This window comes from Pelmatolapia mariae, linkage group LG4 (genome assembly GCF_036321145.2).
Source record: "Pelmatolapia mariae isolate MD_Pm_ZW linkage group LG4, Pm_UMD_F_2, whole genome shotgun sequence".
NCBI classification, from domain to species: Eukaryota; Metazoa; Chordata; class Actinopteri; order Cichliformes; family Cichlidae; genus Pelmatolapia; species Pelmatolapia mariae.
In genome coordinates, this window is record NC_086230.1 from 14,505,944 (window position 1) to 14,528,900 (window position 22,957).

Here is a 22,957-nt window from a genome sequence, read left to right on the forward strand (position 1 = left end):
AAAAACTTTGACTGTTCTACTGTCTCAATTTGTCCTGCAACATTTGGATGGTGGGGTCAGAATTTGGTGTAAACAACATGAAAGCATGGATCCATCCTGGGTAACGCTGGTGCTGGTGGTGCACGGTTGTGCAGCCGACAAATCTGCAGCAACTGTGTGATGTTGTCACGTCAATATGGAGCAAAATCTCTAAGGAATGTTTCCAGCACTTTGGTGAATATGTGCCACGAAGTAATAAGACAGATCTGAGAGGATAAGGTGTCCAAACCAGTACTAGACATTTCAGTCTGAAAGCTAACATGTGGCTGAAGACTTTCTATTCTGCTTCTCATATTTTTATAGAGACATGAACACATCAGTAGTTCAGCCTGAGGCAGGGGCAGTTCTACTCACATCATCACCAACTTCATCCTTGGAGTCCCGAGAAGCCCCCAGAGCCTCTGCTCGTAACCTGCAGCCAACAAACAAAAAGACAGAGATTACATACTCCTCCAAGAGAAGCACTAAATAATAACATTTAAACTCAATAAAGGCCTAAAGATGCTTATTAGCTAACAGATATACAACAGTTAGATGTCGGCATGTCTCATTAGATCATTTTAATCATTTCTGTTGCTGCAGGTTGATTTTATTGTTTTATTGATGATCTTAAAGGTAGGTGTTATGTGAAAAAACCTATTAAAGTTTAAATTACACAAAAGCAAGCACAGCATCCTGTGTCTGTGCAAGAACTCCAACATTCGTTGCTATTTTTACCTCTTGAGTTCTTCTTCGAGTTCCTTGATTCTGGCATCCACCTTGTTCTTTGACTGTCTCACCGCCTCCAGCTCCTCCCTCAGTACCTCCCTCTCCCCCGACAGCTCGTCCACTTTGGCAATAAGGTCATTTTTGACAATATTTAGAGCATTTCTGCCAAGCAAAGGACAGAAAGGGGATGTAGTGGGAAACTACAAGCTGCAATTTCACATTGTCACAGAACATGTTGTATAAGAAAACAGGAGGTAACCATGATCAAGTGTCTCAATACTAAAAACAAATCTTTCAGCGTTTCCTTTGAATGAAATGGAGAAAGGGTGTGACATTAGCATCATCAGGCACATATTAGGCTTCACTGAGTCTCTTACTTGGTCTGTAAGAGCTGTTTGTTCTCTGCCAGCATGTTCTCCCACTCCTTGCTCATCCCTGAAACAATCACATTCACATCACTGTTACTCCCCCACAACAAAAATCATAATTTATTCATAAGTCGATCTATTCAATCGACTGATTGATGAGAAAACCATTTATGTGGTAACGCTGCTTTCAAGGCAAACCAAAGTAAGTGTGGGACAAAGAATGAGTTTTCATATAAGAGGTTTAATAAGTTATTAATGATTGAAGCTCTACTATTAACAACAAGGAGAAGTCAAGCTAACAAAGGATTTATCTGTAAAATGTTGGAAACATACTGAGAAATCTTAAAAATAACTCATTGTTCTTATTATTTATGTCTTGAATGTAGACAGAGTAAAGTAGGTTATTTTCACCTTGAACACAAAATCCAAACTAGTTGCAAAATGTTTAAAATTCAGGGTTCATCTTTTAATGATTATAGTATTAGTGTTATCAAGCATAAACACGTCATTGTTTTGAAAATTCAATTCTATTTATCGATGTTATTGCCCAAAATGAACTGAAAAATAAACAAAAAAAACATGGAAGCAAAAGCAATGTGCAACATAAGCAAAGCTCACATCGACTCAGAGAAACTCTGAGACATGAGAACGCATCAAAAACAAGCAAAACAAAAACGCCGATGGGTCTTTATAGGTGTTTACATTTAGTGGATTATATTATAAACTGCAGTAAAGGGCTCAAGGATTAAAAGTATAAGTTTTATGTTGTGGTGTGTGATGTGACTGCAGGGATGGAAAAATAACTCCTCAGTATCAGGATGTCATGTTTTAACACTTCTGACAGCGAATTTAAAATGAGCTAAAATTAATTAAAGAATTTCAGCCTGAAGAAAAAAAAGAAAGTTTACACATCATTCGATGCAGACCTGTGAAAAAACTAAGCAGACCCCATGATTCAGTAGAAAAACTTTTAACAGCAATAACTTGAATTAACTGGTTTCTGTATGATAGTCTCTCACATCTATGTGGAGGATTTTTGGCCTACTCTCTTTTACAACGTTGCTTCAGGACATCGAAATTTGTGAGGATTTGTTTATGCACAGCTGGTTCATTGCAACACCTTCATTCTTTACTTTTTCAGCCATTCTGTTATAGATTTGCTACTGCGCTTGGAATCACTATGCCATGACCCCGTTTGAGCCGTCTGACAGATGCTTCACACTTGACTGTAGAATATTTTGGTTCATGGTTGACTCAATGACTTTACGGTGCCTAGGCTGCGAAACAAGCCCAAAACATCACCCCTCCACCACCGTGCTTGACAGCTGGTATGAGTTGTTGGTGCTGTGCAATATGAGAAAGTATCTCCATACTTGTTCAGTCTTCTTCTAATTTTACTGTCATTAACAGTAATACTTAACATGCCTATAGACGCCTATAGAATTTCCTGAGACATTCACTCATGGGAAGATTGGCATCTGTCTTGAATGTTTTCATCTCACTGTAGAATGAGGAACCTTAAGTTGTTTGGAAATGACCTTTTAACCTTTCCCTGATTGTTGGGCATCAACATTTACATCTCGAAGATCATCGTTGATGTCTTTCCTCCTTAGCGTTCCTCCAGACCAGCAAACTGCAAAAACCTCTGCTTTGATGGAGGCGCTCACATTTGCCGATGATCAGTTAGTCAAGTGCATTTGCTTGGCAGCTACTGACCCTCTTAATTCCCACTGAATCACAGGGTGATTGAATCACATAGTTCTTTAGAACTGCACACAGTCATATGAAAACTTTCTTTATCACATGACCGCTTTTGAGCTCATGCATTTCTTAATTTGTTATCATTGCCTGACTCTCTTTTGTTATTATGTCTTCCACTATATATACATTTAGTATTTAGTTTAATAAGAGCTCTGCAACATCTCTTTAACACTGGATTATTTTAATGTTCTGTAATGTCCGAAAGATTTACTGCAATTACCGAAGGACGATAACATTTCAGACATATGAGGTATAAAAAAATGAAAGAAAATATAAATAAGAAGCCACATAACATAAACAAACAGAGGGATGTGAAAGCTAAAGCAAATGTGAGCGCAGGCATGGGGCGCCTTACCTAAGAAATCATCAGGGACTGGAAGCAAAACAAGGAGAGAAGAAAAGGAGACGAGAGAAAAGAGGAAAGGGTGAAGATTAGAGATGGAAAAAAGAAAAGGAAGAACGGGAAGAGAGGAGAGAAGACGCTGATAAGCATTTATTGATTTGGATTTTAGGCATGGCTACAGAACCAAAGGACAATCTGACCTTTATATCATCAAATCTATTAGAAAGACCCACTGAAAGGACCCACCACTGAAAACCTCACTGAAAATTAAACAGGGATGGCTTGTAGTAATAAAATATTATAAAAATAAAATATTAACTGTTATTTCACCGCTACCTCAACGTATTAGAACTAAACCACTGCACTGCTTGCTAATTGACACTTGTCATCTACTAGCATAGCATCACAATAACTCCAAAGTTACTTTGTTATCAATTATATCCACTGATTAGCATCTACTTTTAAAAGTGGATTTTGGAAAGTAGAGAGGAGTTGAGAGAGTTAAGAGAAAACAATACCAACCAACGTGTGTTCAGATACACACCTGAGAACTCGCCTATGGGTGTCACCGGCAGAAGCACATAAAAGGGGGAAAAAAAGGAAATGGGTGAGAGGTTAACAGATGGACAAGGAGACGGGGTCAGAGTGCGCTTCCTGCTTCTGTAACATAAAACTCAGGGATAGTGAGTCAATACTGATACACAAAATCTCCCAGAATCTCCCAGTGTGAATAAGCCCAAAATGGGGTGTGTGCGATAGTGGGCATCTAAACTGATTAATGTGAACATAAGTGACAAAAACATCTGTTCAAATCTGCTCCATTTTCTGTTCCTCTGCCCCTAAAACTGCTGTAAAAACAAGAGCAAAGTATAACAAAGACAAACAATGAAAGAAAAAGTGCATGGATGTGCAGCTGGAGCCGGGGTGTGAGATTGTGTTGTTTTTAGGATGACTGTGTGGTGATGCAGATGTGTGCTGCAGCGCCCCATGCAAGACAAAGAATGTAAAGTTAGTGCAGCGGGAGATTCGCACAGCCTCGCATGGAGCTCGGAGCCTGCAGTGCAAAGAAAATACAAATGCTGGCTCTGTGTAACACGCGCGCACAGCACATGCATCTGCCCTTATTTTCTCTATTTAGAGTGCAATAACATGGCATATTGGCCTGTTAGCTTATAGTAAAAGTCACCCCGGGAGGACGAGGTGAAGATGGCGCTTTTATTTGTTTTCAAGTATCTCCTTTGAAGTAAATCATGTGCTGCTGACCAGCATTGCACTTTCATGGGAAAATGATTTATCTTTCAGGCTTTAGGGCTCTTGGATTAGGGTGTCAATAATGAATATATCAAAACATACTGAAACCAGAATCCTGTTCTTACCTAGCAGCTCAGCACCTGCATCCACATCCCCAATGATGTCTGACTTGGCATCTTTGATCTCGTGGTAGAGAGAGTCTGTGTTGATGCCGAAGGCCTCGTTAACTATGCCCTGGGAGGGGCTGAAACACATGAAAACACATTTATTTTTCATATATTTATTTATTTAATAAATATATAATATAATGCTGTTGACACGCAGGACTAATCCATCAAAGCTCTGACCACCTAAAGGATTTCTAGATCTGTTTCTGTCTTTGTTTTGACAGGAAAACATGGATGTTGATATCCTTTTACACTGTGTGCTTAAAACAGCAACACTGCTGCTTGTACCTGTTTCCTCCTCCATAAATACGGGGGTCCAGACACATATCCAGCTCTGGTGTAGAATCGATGAGTTCCTGAAACTCGGACCACTCGTCGCTGCTTCCCATACCTGGAAGAGCAGAGTACCGAGTGTGGCTGTCTGAACGTTTTTGTGAAAGACCCTGAGCAACTCTGCAATCTACTGACATTTTATGCAGCGTAACTTCAAACCTCTGAACTGAGGACACGCTCAGTGACATCCTCTTACCGATGCTGACATTCCTGGTTTCCTGGGAAACCTGCACCTCCATATTCCGGCTGAGACGCTTAGCGCTTTTCCTGCGGTTTCCAGGCCGCGTGACGTCAAAGTCGTGCCCATGGAAGCTCTCGTTGATGGGGGTGACTGTGGCGGACGGGACAGAGGAGGTGGGTGTGTTGGACTTACTTCCTGTGCTGCTGGGTGTGGCTGCCACAGAGTCCGACTCTGATCCGTCCTCCTTGGTGAGACACAAATGACATTATATAAGCATCGTGCAATGAAAGAAGGCCGGGGATGTCTCTTACTTTGCTCTCTGACTGTAAAGTTGGGAATTTTCTGCTATTTTATTTTGGTATATAGGTAAAGATTATAAATAGGTAAAGTGACGGGGCTAAATATGTAAGGCAAAACACATTAGAGTCTTGTGGATAAAAAAATTATGCTGACTCATTTAAATTGTATTGAGTATATTAAAATTGCTTCTAAATTGTGTGTTTCACACTGAGTTCAAAGAAATTGGGTTTCCTTGGATGACATATGAAGCACTGTATGCTGTCAGTTTATACGAACATTAATAAACATGAGCTTAAACTTTGCGTAAAAGCGTAAACTAAAACACGACACAAAAAGCAGCTTCACAACGCCACAGTAAAATAAAGACACAAGAAAAAACTGCATGAAGCCAAAAACAAACATCTAACGGCGGTCCCTGCTTGCTTGGGTCAACATATCGTTTATACCTAACTAATTAGATTTAAAAAAAACCCCGAGATTTCCAATGCAAAATTTATTTCCTCAAAAGTGACACAAGCAGGCGTGGGGGGGAGGTGGTCCGTGTGGGTGTGGCCGGCAGCAGTATTGCCAGCCTCTCCCCCTTTCCACTCCCCAGGCTGCTATTATGGTCGAGGGAGGAGGACAGGGCCATTTTCTGTCCCACCTGGTAGGCGGAGCTGAAGGTAGAGTGGCCGAGCTCGCTGACCTGCCAGATGTCTTTCCCGGGAATCATCCTAGCCCCCCCGAGTCCCCCACGTACCATGCCATCAGGGTACAGGCTCAACGATGGTGGGCGCTCTGCTTTGCTGCTGGAGAAGGAGACACAGAGGTGGCGGAGATTAGGTGAGACTGCCTTTTGGTTATTTCAGTGTATTATCTTCAATGCCCGTCCCCCCCCCCCCCCCCCCCCGGAGTGCTGGAGCTCACTCTGGCAGGCATATAATGCAAAGCAAAACCAGTTTTTTAAGTCTGTGCCTGGGTTAAACTATAGCCCAAGAATGTCAAACTCATTTTACATCGTGGCCACATGCAATTCACTTTGATCATACTAGTGAAAACTCAACCCTTTGTCAATTTAAAGCCTTTTTACTGCACCTTTAAAAATCCAGAGATATCTTAAATATAGGAAAAAGAAGTACAATTTCAACAGTTCAATTCAGTTTTTCTACAGGATGAAATGCTGAAATGCCTAAACATAAATGCATTTCTATCATTAACATTAAAAAAACTAGTGCTGTCAGCGTTAATCTCTTTAAAATGACGTTAACGCCATAACTGCATTAACGCGGCAAATCTCTATTAACGAGTTACCGTGGATCGCCCCATGCGTGGGCTGGACAGCGTCAACGCATTAACGAGCTAACCGCGCTAACACGTTTCTATCTTTTAATAGTTTAACTCTTACTTGTTTGCTTTAGAATAGTATGAATGGCATTGGGGGAGGTCTTTATCAGTAGGAAAAGCCCTAAAAAAAAGCTCTATGAATATATAGTTAGTCCAAAATCTTTCCCCTCCTTCACAGTTTCCAAACATATCCAATGGGCCAGACTGGAGTTTTTGTTGGGCCGATTCTGGCCCCGGTATCTTATGTTTGACACCCCCGCTATAGACAGTCACTCACACTCTCATTCATGACTCTTTGTTGCTGTCTCTGTACACTAAATGTGAAGCTGTCAGTTAGCTTAGCTTAGAGTGCTATTTTGTTTCAGTCCACAGGCAAAAAAATCCACCCACTGTTTTTGCTAGTAGCAGAGGCTCCACATCATGACCTCCAAAAACTGGTAAAACAACAGACTGGTGGTTTAACACTTGGCTTTTGTATAGATTTAACCCCGTACATATAAACTAATGAGTTTTAGATGTGCTATGGCTTTGTTGCTGCCTTTGGAAAGGTCCAGACTAGCTGCACCATGTGTTTGTGTGAAGCTACACTAACCTTTGGTTTAAACATCATAATTACTGTCCAGACATGAGAGCACTGATCTCACTAATCCAACAAAAAGCATCCTCAGAAAAAACAACCTCAGATCCTGATGTTTAAAATTATATATAACATTAACAAAGCAAAAGACAAGCAGGACAGGCAGACAGACAGATGGGGGACATACTGACTGGCAGAAACACATGAGGGAGAAAGAGGAGAAGGTAGGGGGAGATATTGGGAAAATATGCTTAACATGACCCTTGATCCATTCCTTAGTCCTTAATTTAAGATTGAAGTACAACATCACTGATGCATCCAACATAATAAATAGATGTTTAAAGCATCGGTAACTAGCAAATTAAGTGCATTAGGGAATACTTTCATCCATAAAGTGTGGAAGCGCAGCAAATATAAGGGGAGGGATATTTTTAATTCAGACTCAAGGGAAGCGGAGCGAGGCAGTCGAGGAATCATGTTGGATTTACCTTTTCCTCCATGTGTGTCGTTGACTGTGCAAACAGCAGCACAGAGAGCAAGCCAGCAAGACAGACAAGACAGACACTGATTAGAGAAGGACAGGAGACAGGAACATGCTATGACGCATAACACCGCACAAACAAACACACACTTTTACACATTTAGTTAAACTACAGTTTGTTTCGTTTTTTCTGCGCATCTTCACTGTCTTGTCTTTAAAACTGCTTCAGATAATCAAATGTTCACTTTATTAATTCTGAACACCCCAGCAGGACTCCTATAACCACCTATAACACTGTCTTCATGCATTCTCCAGTAATAAGCACAGTTGATGAAGACTTGCAGGATTGAGATGCTTTTCATTAGACACTGTAGCCGAATTGACTTTAGAGATACACGATACACAGTGGCATGGAAAGCTTTGAGCAAAAGTCAACAAAAACACAGCAAACTCAATCAGAGCCTCGGAGAAATGGCAGCTAGTGACAATACTGGAGGTTTGGTTTAGTTCAGAAAGAAAAAGAAAACCTTCTGGAACAATTACAAATCAAACCCTTCTCTCACTTCAACCCTTCAACAAGATTTAGCAGACTCTGGAGCACAGATATAATCGTCACAGGGAAGTTATCAGTGGGAAACCTTTCCTGCATACTTAACATAAAGTTGCATCAAAACTTTGCAAATGCCAAAAAAGGAAAAGGGGGAAAAAAGGGTGCAGATTATGACCATGAGACCATCTCTGCAACTGTTCAACACGGGGCTGAATCAATAATGTTTTGGATTCATTTTGCAGCCACTGACATTGGACATCCACTTGTAGAAGGACAAATGGATTCAATTAAAAACCTGCAAATATATCACTGTTTAAAAAAAAAGGAAAGAAAGAAAAACCGCAAGCTGAAGGTGAAGGTTTTACAATCTTTCGGTAGACTTCAAGAATCTCACAGTTTGACACCTTTTACAGGAAAAATAGGCTAAAAAATCTAAACTAAAACTAAAAGATTGGTACTGCTAAAAGCAAGCTCATCATTTACTCAATTAATTATTCACAGTATCAGAAGTCTGGAGCAAACTTCTTGCATGCCTTTCACTGTGGGTATTTTATGATTTAGTGGATGTATTGCTAAAAGTGACTAATCTGGAGCTTAGATACAGCAGCTACACCAGATGTCCCGCTCCTCTTCTAGCTGTCAAGCCCATGGGATTGGTCCTGGCTCAACACGACAAGCTGGCACATTAAAGTCAAACTTCCTTTGTTTTTCTAATTATTTTCCACAGAGCTTTATAATGACTGTTGTGTCTGTTTGCACATCGCCTCTCCTCTCTGTTAGCGGGACACACCAGCTGTTCAGCGTGGCTGATGACAAACGGCGCCAGCTTCAACACAAGAAATGTGCTGCAACACGAAAAGCCTGATAGATCTGTGCAAAACATCATCAACAACACGACGGGGGGGGTAATAGTTCAGATCCACAGAAAAATGCATGACAATTACACACACACAGAATATAAATGAAAGAAAAAACGAAACACTCACGATCGTCCACAGCCGGTGCCTTCTGATTGGCTGTTACTCCCCGCCTGCTGCATTTTGGACCGCTCTATGTGCTCGACGTACGTCTGAATCATCTGTGATCCAAGAAATGAAGAACAAAAAATTGTTTTGAGAACAACCGGAGAACAGGGCAATCTGGACTGAGGGCATGGATGTAGCGTAGAAGACAATATCTGTCTTTCTTACACTATATTTTATACTATTTATTTATTTATTGTACTTTTGTTCATAGTATCTTGTGGTGTTATGTAACTAAATGTTGTGCATTGTGAATGTAAAAGCAAAAAAGGAATAAGAGTTGAAAATTAGCAATAGCTATAAACGTCAGTTTCATGCTCCATATTGGTACCATGCTGTAGTGCTAATGCTAAGTATTCATAAGTATTCAGTCACTCTTCCAGATTGTTGAATTCAGGTGTTCCAATCACTTCCATGTTCACAGGTGTTTAAAAATCAAGCACCCAGGCATGCAGACTGCTTCTACAAATATTTGTGAAAGAATCTGTCGTTCTCAGGAGCTCAGTAAAATCCAGCGTGGTACTGTGATAGGATGTCACCTGTGCAACAAGTCCACACATGAAATTTCCTCACTACTGAATATTCCACAGTCAGCTGTTAGTGGTATTATAACAAAGTGGAAGCGATTGGGAATGACAGGAACTCAGAGCAGGGTCAGCCGATGCAGAGGCAGATAGTGTGCAGAGGTTGCCAACTTTCTGCAGATTCAATCGTTAAAGAACTCCAGACTTCATGTGGCCTTCAGATTAGCTCAGAGCAATGTGTGGTTAACAGTTCCATGGAAACAGCTGCATCCAAGCCTTGCATCATCAAGTGCAATGCAAAGTGTTGGATGCAGTGGTGTTAAAGCACACCACCACTGGACTCTAGAGCAGCTGAGATGTGTTCTCTGGAGTGACGAATCACGCTTCACTGTCTGACAATTCAATGGATGAGTCTGGGTTTGGTGGTTGCCAGGACAACGGTACTTGTCTGACTGCACTGTACCAAGTGTAAACCTTGGTGGAGTGGGGATAAAGGTGTTGGGATGTTTTTCAGGAGTTGGGCTCAGGCCCTTAGTTCTGGTGAAACGAACTCTTAATGCTTCAGCATACCAAGACATTTTGGCCAACTTCATGCTAACGACTTTAAGGGAACAGTTTTGGGTCCCAGATGGTCCCTTCCTGTTCGAACATGACTGTGCACCATTGCACAAAGCAAGCTCCATAAAGATATGGATGAGGAAGTTAGGTGTGGAAGAACTCAACTGGGATGCACAGTCCTGACCTCAACTCGACAGAAAATCTTTGGGATAAATTAGAGCGGAGATTGTGAACCAGACCTCGTCAGTGTTTGAACTCACAAATGTGCTTCGGGAATAATGGTCAAAAATTCCCATAAACACTCCTAAACTTGTGGAAGTCTTCTTCCCAGAAGAGGTGAAGCTGTTATAGCAGCAAAGGGTGGGCCAACATCATATTAAACCCCATTGATTAAGAATAAGATGTTACTCAAATGAGTGCAAAGACAGATGACAGATGTTAAACCACTTCGTCCTGTTTAAATAAATACATTGACAATAAAAAGGATTAGAGTTATTTAATGATTGACCTATAAACTACTACACGCTGTGTTTTGTAAATTAATGGATAACTAGACTGAGGGGCTCAAAAGTGCTTTGAATACGTCCGTGCTCAGCCTTTAACTACACTTACATATTTAGATACTCTGAGTTTTAGAAAACCAAAAAAACTTTTACTGTAACATTGCTCATGATGGCTGTATCATTTAAGCTTAATATCATGAATATTTGAAATGACTGTGTGCATGCTTGGTGGATTATGCCGATATAAATCTAATAAGAAATAAGAAAAGAGTAATTGTTCAGCAGAATATCTAACTCTTGTGATTTAACAGGAGGGCCCAAGGTTTGCTCACCTCAGTGTGGCGCTGATGCAGAGCATTGTACTCTTTCTTCATGTCTGACTCTCGCTCTTCCAGCCGAGTGACTGTGAAGCAGACGGACACAACATCAACTTCAGGAGCAACAAGAACAAAAGTACATTTAAACAGCCGTGACATCCAGCTCACTTTATAACCTTTCACCAATTAAATGGACATGAAGTATCATTTTGGATCGCATAGTAGGACAGTGCAAAGTCATGAAATTGAAATGATTGCACATTTATGTTTGCCTGCTTGTATTTAAATTGCTGCACTATTTAATATAGTAATCGTTGGGGGAGAAACAAAGAAACAAAGGTACAGTGGATCCCCGCAAACATACAAATAAATAAACCCCTAAGCCAACTGGATGCCTGTATTCATAATGTACAGCAAAGAAAATCAGTGTTTCATTTCAAAATCAACCAAAGTCTAAAAATACATCCTGAGCGTGTCTACTTCTCTTTCCGCCTTCCCTTCAAAACTACAGTGGAAATGTATCCTGGAGCCTCTGTGTTATCTCTCCTGCTGTCCTCCTTCTTACACACACACACACACACACACACACACACACACACACACACACACACACACACACACACACACACACACACACATACACACAGCTGTTAAACACTATTTCCAGTGTTTTGAACGAGCCTCAGCAGCCACATGTAGTGTAGACAGGAAGGCAGTGGAGAAAAGCGGGAGCACGATGACCTTCAGAGGACAACCTGGGGCGGACTCAAACCCAGGACACTGCAGTAAGCAGTACAACCTTCGGTATAAGGGTCACCCTTTGAGCCAGGTGTCCTACACCTATGCACAGCATATAACATGACGTCTACGCACTCACTCTGGTCAGAATAGTTCTTCGCCTTCAGCTCCAGCTGTTTCCCCTGTAGCTCCAAAAACTCCACCTGTATCTGCAGGTCCTTCTTCTCGGCCTCCAGTGAATCCTCAAATTCAATAAATTTCTGATAAAAGGCAAACAAGAGAAAAAAATAGACTGAGAAATTAATTCACAGACTCTTCTAAAAGTGAAAAGTCACATAAAATTAGTATTTTTGTTATAATTCATATGAAGGGAAACAGCATATCATTTTACTTCATATTGTCTATGAATTACATAATTGTTCATATCAGCTTCAGAGCAGTGTGTTTCAGGATATATCGGGGCTTTTGTGCACATGTCAAAAAATGAAAACTGAACTCACTTTACATGTGGTTATATGTGCCAGTAGTATCTGGGTATTATGGTAAAAGTATTTCACAGTTTGTCTCCTTCAGATCTGTATAATAAATTTATCTCACAATACATGCAGAAACACAGAGCTGCCTACTCCCCCCCCCCCATGCTGCCTGTTCCATTTTTTTAAATAAAGCTGCTCACAATGACGTCCTTTTTTCCACAAGTCCACAAAGTCTTAATACGGTAATCCTCTGACTGCAGACAGACCTTGGAAACACCAACGTGCAGCAGATACACGCCACACAAAATAGCAAGCACTGCAACACAACAGCACTCTGAAAATACAACCAGCGCTGATGCTGTACCTAAAGCATTAATTGCAGGGAGTGAACAACACTTGTCATTGACACATGTAGAAATATCTCCACGGCTACAGGGAAGAGGTCACTGAAAAGAATTTAACCAAGTTTAATGAATTACCGAAAATGTGGCAAAACACACCCTGAAACACGCAGCACAGTAAACAACACTAATGCTGTAGTCTCCTTGCAGCTTTAGCAGAAGGAGAATGTGAAATTCCTGGAGAAATTGCAGAGTGATTGCTGCAGCATTCTTGTAGCTGCTGCAGTTTTTGCACTGTACTCATGGTGCAGGAAGAGCGAAACTCCGGCCTTGTCACTGCTGAACATCCACAGCTTTAACATACTATAGATTCAATGATAAACGACCGAGCTTAAACATCAAAACACTGTCTTTGTGTCATACTAGATGTCTTTGTTTCTCGCTGAAACAAAACACAGCAATATCTTTCGTCCTGCCCCCCTCAGACTGGGAAGGTGCCCTTCAAGTCCACCCCTCTGTCCCCCATGCCTTTATCTGCACGAGGCTCCTAAACCCGTGCAGGTAAAGGCACATCGCTTTCCATTAAAATGCAGTGTTAGTGAGGCACAGCTTGCAGTGTGCACTGGTGTAACTACAGAAGCAAGAAAAACACGGTGCATTCTCACAAATAACTTTAAACTGTGCGAACAGCACTCAGATAGGTAACGTGACACAGCGTAGGAATGAATGTTTGCTCGGTCCAGTCGGAATAATTCTCATTAAGCAATCCTGCAATGCGTGGCGAGTGAAACTAATGAGCTTTCCTGACAAACTGACTCTAAGTGTGACTGCAGTGTGGTCACACGCTCAACTGTGACCACACTGATATCTGAGGAGTTATATCTGAGTGATATCTGAGGAGGGTGTGAAGTCACAACAGCATGAAAATACAGAGGAAAATCTGAAATCTTTGAAATTATTATAAAATCTAGAGGTTAAGATAACATGTGGAGCTTAGCTGGTTAATCCTTTGTATGTAAATCACATTAAGAGAGACGGGGAAAAGATGGCTGGAGACAAACACAGGATGTTTTAGCAGGAGATGCTACAAAATGGTTAAATTTGTGCTTGTGGGTATCCCGGTCGAACGCTTCATGAGTAAAAAGATGTGGCTGTTGTCTTTGTTTACCATTAGCTCTAATAACTTTGTAATCTGAGCTGCCTTTTCTGCTTGTTGTTGCCCATGTCTTGCAGGAGGAGGCATTATTGTTTTCCTCAGACTCTGTTTGCTTCTTTTTCCTCTTATTATCCTTAGACTCTTTCCGATCTGGCCTGGGCTGGGCCGGGCGTTTGCTCGCCTCTGCCGTAGCTTCATAAAACCCTCAGTCTGTTTCTGTCTCTCTGCTTTTGTTATTCTCACTCTCTCTCTGCTTCTCATAAGCACAAATCAGATTACAGTCCCAGACTTCCCCAGTGAGCTCTGTGTGCTATTGATTTCCTGTGACTTCTACCCATTTGCACATCATCCAATCCCCCTCTGCACCCCAGTGATGGAGAAAGCTGTCTGTTTATTTGTCATCTAATGTCATCAAACAAGTACAGGTTTGTGCAAAAGTGTGGGCAGCCTTGCACGAAACTTCAAATCTTAAATATGCAATGTCTTCAAGGCAGCTTGTGCCAGAAGTGCAAAGAAAGATTTGCATGTGGGTGAAAAAAATCTAGGCAAGAAAAGAGTCCTAGCTGACCACAAAGAGAAGATCTGATTCCTATACTGGGACGTTAGTGTTTTGTTTTTTTTGGCACACATATAAATAGCATGTAAAGGCATGCATTGTTGTTACAGTTTTCCTTTTCAGTTTCTGCAGAGGCACGACTGATGGCTCAGCACCTACTTTAACCTGCAGCACATGTTCATTTTCAAGTACTGGCCCTACAAAATCCCATTTTCACAATAAGCATTTTCTGTCTGTAATGATATTAAACTGAAGCTTAAATACAAGGCAGCTTAAAGTGAAAACAAACTAGATAACTAACAGAGGGGACGGCGCTGGGGAGAGCAGATGACAAAGTGGGCTAAAAACTGAGCTAAGCTGACACCAGCAAGGCCGCCAGTGATACTCTGAGGCCTCTTTGGATGGGAGGAGGATTAAAGTTGCTTTATGATGCCTGCCTGCAGGATCTCAATGCTGTTATGACACCACTCAGGTAAAAACAGAGGAGATAAAAGTAGCTGCAGGTGGAGTCCAGTCTGTAATTTAATAGCCCCGTATTGAAACACACTTTTTGTTGTTTGTGTTCCTGTTCTTTCACTGTTTTCGAGTGCAAACGCCCACACAGAGAGTCACGCCGACTGTGCCTTTATCTTCATTAATGTCCTGCTATCATGTCCTCCCTCACTTTGTGTTTGCATACTGTGTTTTAGTTATATTTGCATATACTTCTGCTGTGCTGTGTTAATGTTTAAGGAAGGAGCACTTAAAATTCCATGTGTGATGATGGTGGTAGCAGCACTGTTAGCGGTTAGCTGGCTGTAATTACACCGGTGGTTGCAGGAGTACTGGCAGGAAAAAAGTGATAAAAAAAACCTGTAATAGTAACAAAGCTATTAACTTTAACTTTAAAGTTAAACAGCAATATCTGGAAAACTTGCAGTAACAGAATGAATCGATGTTAGATTTTAACTTCATTTCATAAAGAATCTGATGTTGATAAACAGACAATGAGGGTAAAATTGTAAGATGTCTTTTGGTTCAATGCATGTGCTTAACTTCAAAGGTCAGAAGGGGGGCACAGGGTGGCGCTGCCCACCACCAGAAATATGATTGTCTCAGACAGTTCTTACAGTACAGTTGAGAGCTGGAGTATAATGAGTGATGGCATATTACTTGTAGCAGATTTACTCAACTACGTTACTGAAGTTTTGCTGGTTTCTATTTCCACTTCACTATATTTTCAGTACAGTTATTATCCTTGTACTCCATACCATTTAATTTACTCTAATTTAGCAGATTTTAAAATCAAAATCTATGGATCTAAAAATCTGTATTATTATTATTACCATTATTCATAAAACTCCCCGTAGCAACATGATTAACATGATTAAAATTGTCTCCAGTCGTAAGATTTAAGTGATAAAGATATTAATGGACCAATAACTATGATCCGGTAATGCAATGTTTAGGATTCTGCCATAAACCCATATTTGGATGCAGGATTACAACTTTTACTCACCTAAAGGATCTAAATACTTATTTAACACGTTGCAAAAACATTGTTTTAAACCAAAACAATGGTTTACCTTTATAATAACACCATCTGCATGAGGACTCCTAGTTGATAATTATGATAATTGTGCCTAGTGTTTTCAACACTGCTGTGCACCCCTGCCTTGGTCTGCCCATCCCTGGGCCCCCTGATTTCAGAAATCCCGGAAACGTCCCTGTTGTTTACCTGGTTGACCCTCTTTAAAAGAAAAAGAAACTTCCAGTGGTGTCTCTATACTGATTTAAATATCCCTAAGTAATGTAAGCAGTGTGTTTAGGAGTGACTGCAGTGCATTGACACTAATAATACGTTTAGCAATCCCTGTCACAGGCCTAAACATGAGTCACATGTGCCTACACAACAGGACGGCTGGAAGTGATGATAATGAAGGGCCTGCGGTGGCCGGTGGTGCTGTGTGGGGAGCTCGTTTAACGCACCTCCTCCGCCTGCTTGCGCAGCGCTTTCTCCCTCTCATACTGGGTGATGAGCTGCTCGTTGTCCTCCTTCAGCAGCTCCAGCTCCACTTCGTGCTCCTGGTTCTCCGTCAGCACCGCGTCGAGGTTTTCCAGGACGTTCACCACAAGCGGCATCAGCTCCTTCACCACCTCCTCATCATAGCTGTGTATCAGCCGCTCGAACTCCCGGTAGATGCTGTTTGCCAGGCCCGACACCCGCTCCGACATCACGGAGCCGGAGCCGTAGTCGTCCTGGTAGACCACCTCGTCTATCTGCAGCTCCATCATCTTGGCAGCTGTGGTCCAGATGAAGCTGCGCCTCCTCTCAACAGTTTTTCAGGCCCTCCTAAAAGGCGAGGGTGTCACCGCTTTTGAATGCGCTCAGCACGGGGGAAGGGGCACATTCAATCAGTCTGCCTTCAAAAAGGAGAACAGTCATGCCATTTTGCAGCAGGTTTACTGAACGGAGGCAGACTGTTGTGTGCGCATAACCTTGATTCCCCTGCTGAAAATATCGGTTCTAATAAACTGATATGAATAGACCCCCTCCTCCTCCTCCTCCCGCTCCTCCAGCCAGTTACGGGCTATCGCCTCCAGTCGCGGCCCTGTTATCCCTGTCCTCCGGCAGAAAGCATCAGATCCTGGGCGCTGTGGATGGGCACTGGGCCAGCCTGTAGATCGTCCATGCCGAGGAGCGAAACGCCTTCGTCGATGGTATTGCACCTGCCTCTCAGCAGCCGCAGCCATGGACCCCAGCCATTGCTGGCAGGGAAAATAAATAATTAATAAATAGGTAAATAAATATTCTAGTTAGTCTTCCCGATAACCGCCGATGGCCGATCCCCCACTATAGTCTCGTTTTATCCATATCTTTTCCTCTTCCGGCAGGCCGCCGATGCTGCTGGCCAGACTCGGGCGTTTTTTGGTGATGTCTCCCTGTGGGAGAGGCTCTCTGTGCTGCTCAGATGGAGGAGCCAGCTGACCGACTCTGGCTGACGTCACACCGTCTGCATAGAGCAAGCAGAGGCAGCGCGTCAAGTCAGGGAGGCGAAACCGGAAGTTGGCTGCAAAATTTCACAATAAGCTGCATAGGTTAGAGCAGAGAGTGCTAGCATAATGGACAGGGTTTTGACAGGGCTTCCACACAAACGCAAAGCAGAAGATGAAGCAAATATGTTTCCAAACTAACCTGCCTTCCAAGCCAAATACTAGTAAATATGATAAGACATATCTTGCTTTTGGCTTCACCTGCACAAGTGCCAAGGTAGGTCTCCCCAACAGAATTATTTTCCCTGCGTCGGGAGCACACGCTGGGCTGTCCAAATCACGGACAAACAGTATCCCACATTCTTGATTTTTGGTTCACAAACATTTCTTATAAACTACTCCTGACATTTTGGAGATACAGTAAAGTTACAGTGGGACACAAATAATATCAGGCTGATCCTGCCACAAATCACGGACAAACAGTATACCACAGTTGTTTATGTTTTTGAACCCATTTTGCACAGAGAGACATGAAACGTGTTACTTTGTGTCTCTGTGCAGGCCAGGGCCAATTATATGCCGCAGCCTAAAGGCAGCTGAGTTGCAGAGGCCAGAGTGGTCACTGGCTATCTACTTACTATGCCACAACTGGCTTTGTGGCATAACTGGCTCTGGCCTTGGACTGTGTGTTTTTACTTCACAGGCAAATTGGACACTGGACTGTTTTATCTTTTACTTTTTGATCATTGTGTTAATAAATTACCTTTTAGAATTTTATTGACTGTCCTCTTTTCACCTACGGCTGGGACAGTTGGTCAGACCTAGAATCTTTTTGTGTGTGTACAACTGTGGCAAAAGTGTTCCCTTGATGGCAGTGGCCTTCTGCAGCAGCTCAAAACAGCTGAAGGAGCTCGAGGAACGAGCCAATAGGATGAGCCAAAAGCGTGCAACATATGACAGACGCTCAAATCCTATGTCAGTACCTCACTGGATCCAAGCTCATCTCAGGGAGCTGATCGGTCTGTATGACATGATGAATACCTGTGAGTTATTGTGCCAAGACCTGCAGTTCCTCTAATGGCCACTTGAGTCTGTCTCTCCATAGACTCTAATGTTAAAATGTACAACTTTAAAGCAGAAATAAACACATTTACAGCCTGATACAGAGACTTGTTTTGTTTTGTGTGACTACGTTTCTCCTTCACAAAAACTCTACCCTGTTTATATTTTATATACAAGTGAATTTATAATGTCAGTGCCTTTCCCAAGAGTCTTGGGGATCATCAAGATGTTTTTGGTAAATGTGAGAGGGCCTTTGGGATCTTGGTTTTCTCCTTGAACTCTCCCATGGATGCCATTTTTGCCCAGTCTCTGCCTCATTGCTGAATCATGAACATTGACCTTAAGTGAGGCAAGTGAGGCCTGCAGTTCTTTAGATGTTGTTCTGGTTCTTTTGTGACCTCCTGGATGAGTCGTTGTTGCACTCTTGGAGTAATTTTAATAGGCTGGACACTCCTGGAAAGGTTCTAACCCTTTAGTATGATCTATGGTTTCATAATTGGATCAATACTAACACAACTGGATTGATACTTTGTTTCTGTCCTCAAAGTTCAGCATGTATCCCATTGTCCATCCATCCATACATTTATTCTGCAATTGCACAATGACAGGCCGCCAGTCTGTCACAGGACTACAGATTACACAGAGACACAGCCAATCTAATCCCACTGTATCCCACTGAACTGTGCATTTTTAAAAGCTTGTTTTTATTAAAAAATATTTTCATTCCAACTCTTTATAGCCTATAACAAACTTAAACAACAGAAAATGACCCAAACTCCTTTAAAGACAGCACATTTACATTCCAGGTCTCTAAAAATCCACAGTATCAATATACAAGAAAACTGTGTAAACTAGTATATTACTGTGGGTTGTTAAAATTACAACATTGTTGTGTTGGTGTTCATGAAAATGTGTTCAGAACTTGGCAAATGTACGATGATTCAGCTCATAAATAATAACACACTGCTCTCCCCTACATAAGCTCCCTTTATAGGTTAAAAGTATCAGTATCTGCAATACTGCTCTTAATTTACTTGGTATCAGATCGATAACGAAATTTGCAGGATGCACAGCACTGCTGCTGATGAGTAGCAAAATACGTCAGGAAATAGTTCACTAGATATATAAATATGTATATCTAATTAAAATATACATCGACTTAGTTTAAAATGCTCTGTATTTCTATTTTTAAATAATTAATTACACATTTTTAATTAATGTTAGTTTTATTCCAGACCCCAATATACTGAGGGTGGGCTTGCACTTTGGGATCCCCCAGTTGCTGCCCTATGTATTTGCATAATGATCTTAACTGCTTTCATGGAGAAACACCTTATAAAAAGCCTTATAATTTAACTTATAACTTTGATTCTTACAAGTGTGGTGTGTATTGTCAACATAAGAATGTACCACATAGGATTTAATGCCGCATTTGACCTCCGACCTTTTGTTTTGACTTGTCATACAGACTATAGTGAGGGTCAAAAAGATGATAACGTTATTTACAGCTATGTTCCTTACTGCCATTGGCAACATTTAGGAGATTATATACCAATATATGTGGATTCTAATATCACATTATAGTTTACATACAAACATCCTGTCATCCTGTGTCTCTGTGAGGTCAGAGGTCAAATTTACAAATAAATACCTCTTATCTGTGACCTACTCCTACATAAAGTTTGTGTAATCAGAGTAAAACATCTGCCATATTTTAATACAATAGTTGCTACTAAAATGTTTGATTTTGAATAGAAGACAAACACGTGTTCAGTCTAGGCTGAAAATGTAGACATTTGTGTGACAATGAAAACATGCAATATTCACAATATAATCTTTTTAGGGCTTTATTAATTAATAAAAAAAAATCAATTTAGAATGCCCAATAAGATAAATTGTGTATTAGTTGCCAAAAAAAAATAAAACCCCAATAATCTGACAATTCCCTCTGAGCAAGCACTCGGCGACAGTGGGGAGGAAAAACTTTATTTTAAAAGCAAGAAACCTCCGGCAGAACCAGGCTCAGTGAGGGACGGCCATCTGCCTCGACCGGTCGTGGGATTTTTAAAGTGACTCATTGGATGTGAAATAAATTGGCTTGTTTGAATCGTTTGTTGTTAGCCAATTTAAAGAGTCACTTTGATGTCAACTAATACACTTAAACTGTCCAAATAATTTTAAACAAATATTTAGAGTCAATCCTGATGGATTGACTCTAAATATTCATTTTGTTTTGTGTGTGTGCGAACCCTACAGCTCGACCCACAGAGGAAAAGAAGCTTCCGATGAAAGGTTGACTTTCTAATATGGTTGCAGCATGCTCTTTGAAGACCTTAATAATGAGCTCGTAAACATATCTGTGGTCTAATGCCATGAATGTCAGTATTACATCTGGGTCTTTCCACTTCTCTATGAGAGAATTGTACACCATATTACTGAGGAATATCACATGTACAGCAGGGATTGGAATCTTTTTGATTCGAGGCCAGACTTTACTGAACAGCTGTTTGGCAATGCCATCAGCTTTTTCAGAAGAGCAGGGTGAGTCTGCATTTTCGACAACTTGCTTCACCAAGTCCTCAATACACATTTCCACAGATGACCTGTATTTTTGAACCTCTCCAGCTGCGCTAAGGGCTGGATTCTGCATCAATTCGATCAAGTGTTTTTTAATTGTATGAACCGTCACCCTGCGCATTATGGGGTCCCTGTCATTCAGTAACTTTAACAAAGGTTTTTCTTTGCAAAGTGTTTGGAGCTCTTGGTAAATGGTCTTATCAAGACCTTTTAATTTTTTTTCATCTATATATAGGTCTTTGATGTTAACATCGGACACCACGTTGTCAAAGAGCAGCTTGTGGAGTGTAACCGAAGGTTTGTAGCGGGAAGTTTTTTCAGCATGTGAGAGTACACCATGAATAAGTGCACTCACATGCTCATTTTTGTCAGCATCATAAGATCTGCCAGTGACACCAGATGGTGATTTTCCCCCCGGTATTGGAAATATATTATCTTTAAATTCGTTCAAAAGTGTTTGGGAGATATTTTCAGTTTCTGGTAGCTGGTCTTCATCATCCTCTGTCTTTCCACACCATGCGAATAACCTTGTTAGTAGGTTTCGCTTCTTTCGGAACAGGTGGTCTTTGAATATCGAAATGACCGCTTCTTGGTGCGGCGGAGCTACACCCAGTGCAATGATAACAAGGTCAGGTGTAATACCCAGTACCTCTGTAATGTCTTTGAAAATTGCTTTTTCAAGACTTTTGATCCTCTTTTTTTTAATATTTAGAGTTTTTTCTTTAAGTTGCGCCCACAGAGCTATGAAGAGACCCTGCTGAATCTCATCGGATGGCGACACCTTTGCCTCTCTTGAGGCATGTGTGATTACTGCCTTTATCAGCTCTTTAACAAGCAGCTGTTCCTCTGACAGTGGAGCTTCCACTGTCACATCATCGCAAGGTGCAGAGGGCTCAGCCTCACACACGTCACACTCCTTCTTTGTGGAGTCCTTGGTGAGCTCAGGCACTGGTGCATCTTTTGGCCCCTCATGATTCAGTTTCTGGGTGCATGAATGGGGGCAACATGCACAGTGCTCCACTTTCTCCCCGACTCCCTGTAAAATTGTCTCCCCCAAGCTGACACCCTGCCCTGGGATGAAACCACCCTCACAGTCCTTGATCATTGCCATGAGTTCCGTTAAGCTGATGTGAATCAGCGATGATGTAATGCTGCCAAGTGACAGCATAGTGTTTTCATCTGGGCACCCTGCTTTCAGTGCACTCCACTGTTCGTATGTCATGGTAATAAAGAAGTCCCTAATTTTGGCTTTTATAGTTTCCCTAATTTGACTGGAAGAATTCATGTTTATATTTCCAGGTGTTTTCTGTAAACTGTTGCTTTGGCTGTGAAACACTGATGCTTCTTACTCAACTGAACGAGTAACTAACCCTGTAGTTAAGGTTGTATTTAAGGGTTTTGAAACGTCAAAGGATCAAAGGATCAAAGGGATTTTAGCGCTAAGCTCCGCCTACATCCGATATGACGGCAACGTGCCGTTACCTAGCAACCGCTATACGCTGACGATCAACGACGATCTTCAGTTTTTGTGATTGAGTGAAAGTTGTGTGGTGGATGTCAAACATGTAGCCTACTGGTGCACTGCTTTAACCTACCTACACCAAGCACTTTTAAAATCCTCGGTTTAAAGTTAGAATGTCAAGCGACCCCCCACTTTGTTCTTATCGGGTTTTCCATGATGGCTGGAAAGCTATGCTAATTTAAATGTTTATGTAGCGTCACTGACGTCTAGGACCAAGGACTAGGACCGCCACACACACACACACATAAAA

At 41.5% G+C, this 22,957-nt stretch overlaps 1 protein-coding gene across 27 annotated transcripts in view; it reads right to left on the bottom strand.

Annotated features, from left to right (window-relative positions):
- Positions 1-17,550, bottom strand: part of mapk8ip3 (mitogen-activated protein kinase 8 interacting protein 3) — a 32,744-nt gene extending 15,194 nt beyond the window's left edge. For 7 of the 27 annotated variants that reach the window (XM_063471587.1, XM_063471579.1, XM_063471584.1 and 4 more), the window contains exons 1-14: positions 16,542-17,550; positions 12,184-12,304; positions 11,322-11,392; positions 9,369-9,460; positions 7,840-7,863; positions 6,095-6,239; positions 5,167-5,395; positions 4,926-5,028; positions 4,596-4,714; positions 3,764-3,775; positions 3,232-3,249; positions 1,125-1,182; positions 757-909; positions 394-451 (exon numbers count right to left, since the gene is read on the bottom strand). In XM_063471587.1, coding sequence (XP_063327657.1) covers positions 394-451; positions 757-909; positions 1,125-1,182; positions 3,232-3,249; positions 3,764-3,775; positions 4,596-4,714; positions 4,926-5,028; positions 5,167-5,395; positions 6,095-6,239; positions 7,840-7,863; positions 9,369-9,460; positions 11,322-11,392; positions 12,184-12,304; positions 16,542-16,847 — 1,509 coding nt within the window. In that variant the 5' untranslated portion in view covers positions 16,848-17,550. The remainder of the gene's footprint in view (positions 1-393; positions 452-756; positions 910-1,124; positions 1,183-3,231; positions 3,250-3,763; positions 3,776-4,595; positions 4,715-4,925; positions 5,029-5,166; positions 5,396-6,094; positions 6,240-7,839; positions 7,864-9,368; positions 9,461-11,321; positions 11,393-12,183; positions 12,305-16,541) is intronic. The other 20 variants (XM_063471598.1, XM_063471593.1, XM_063471595.1 and 17 more) reach the window with 12 other exon arrangements.
- Between the last annotated feature and the right edge of the window lie 5,407 nt (positions 17,551-22,957).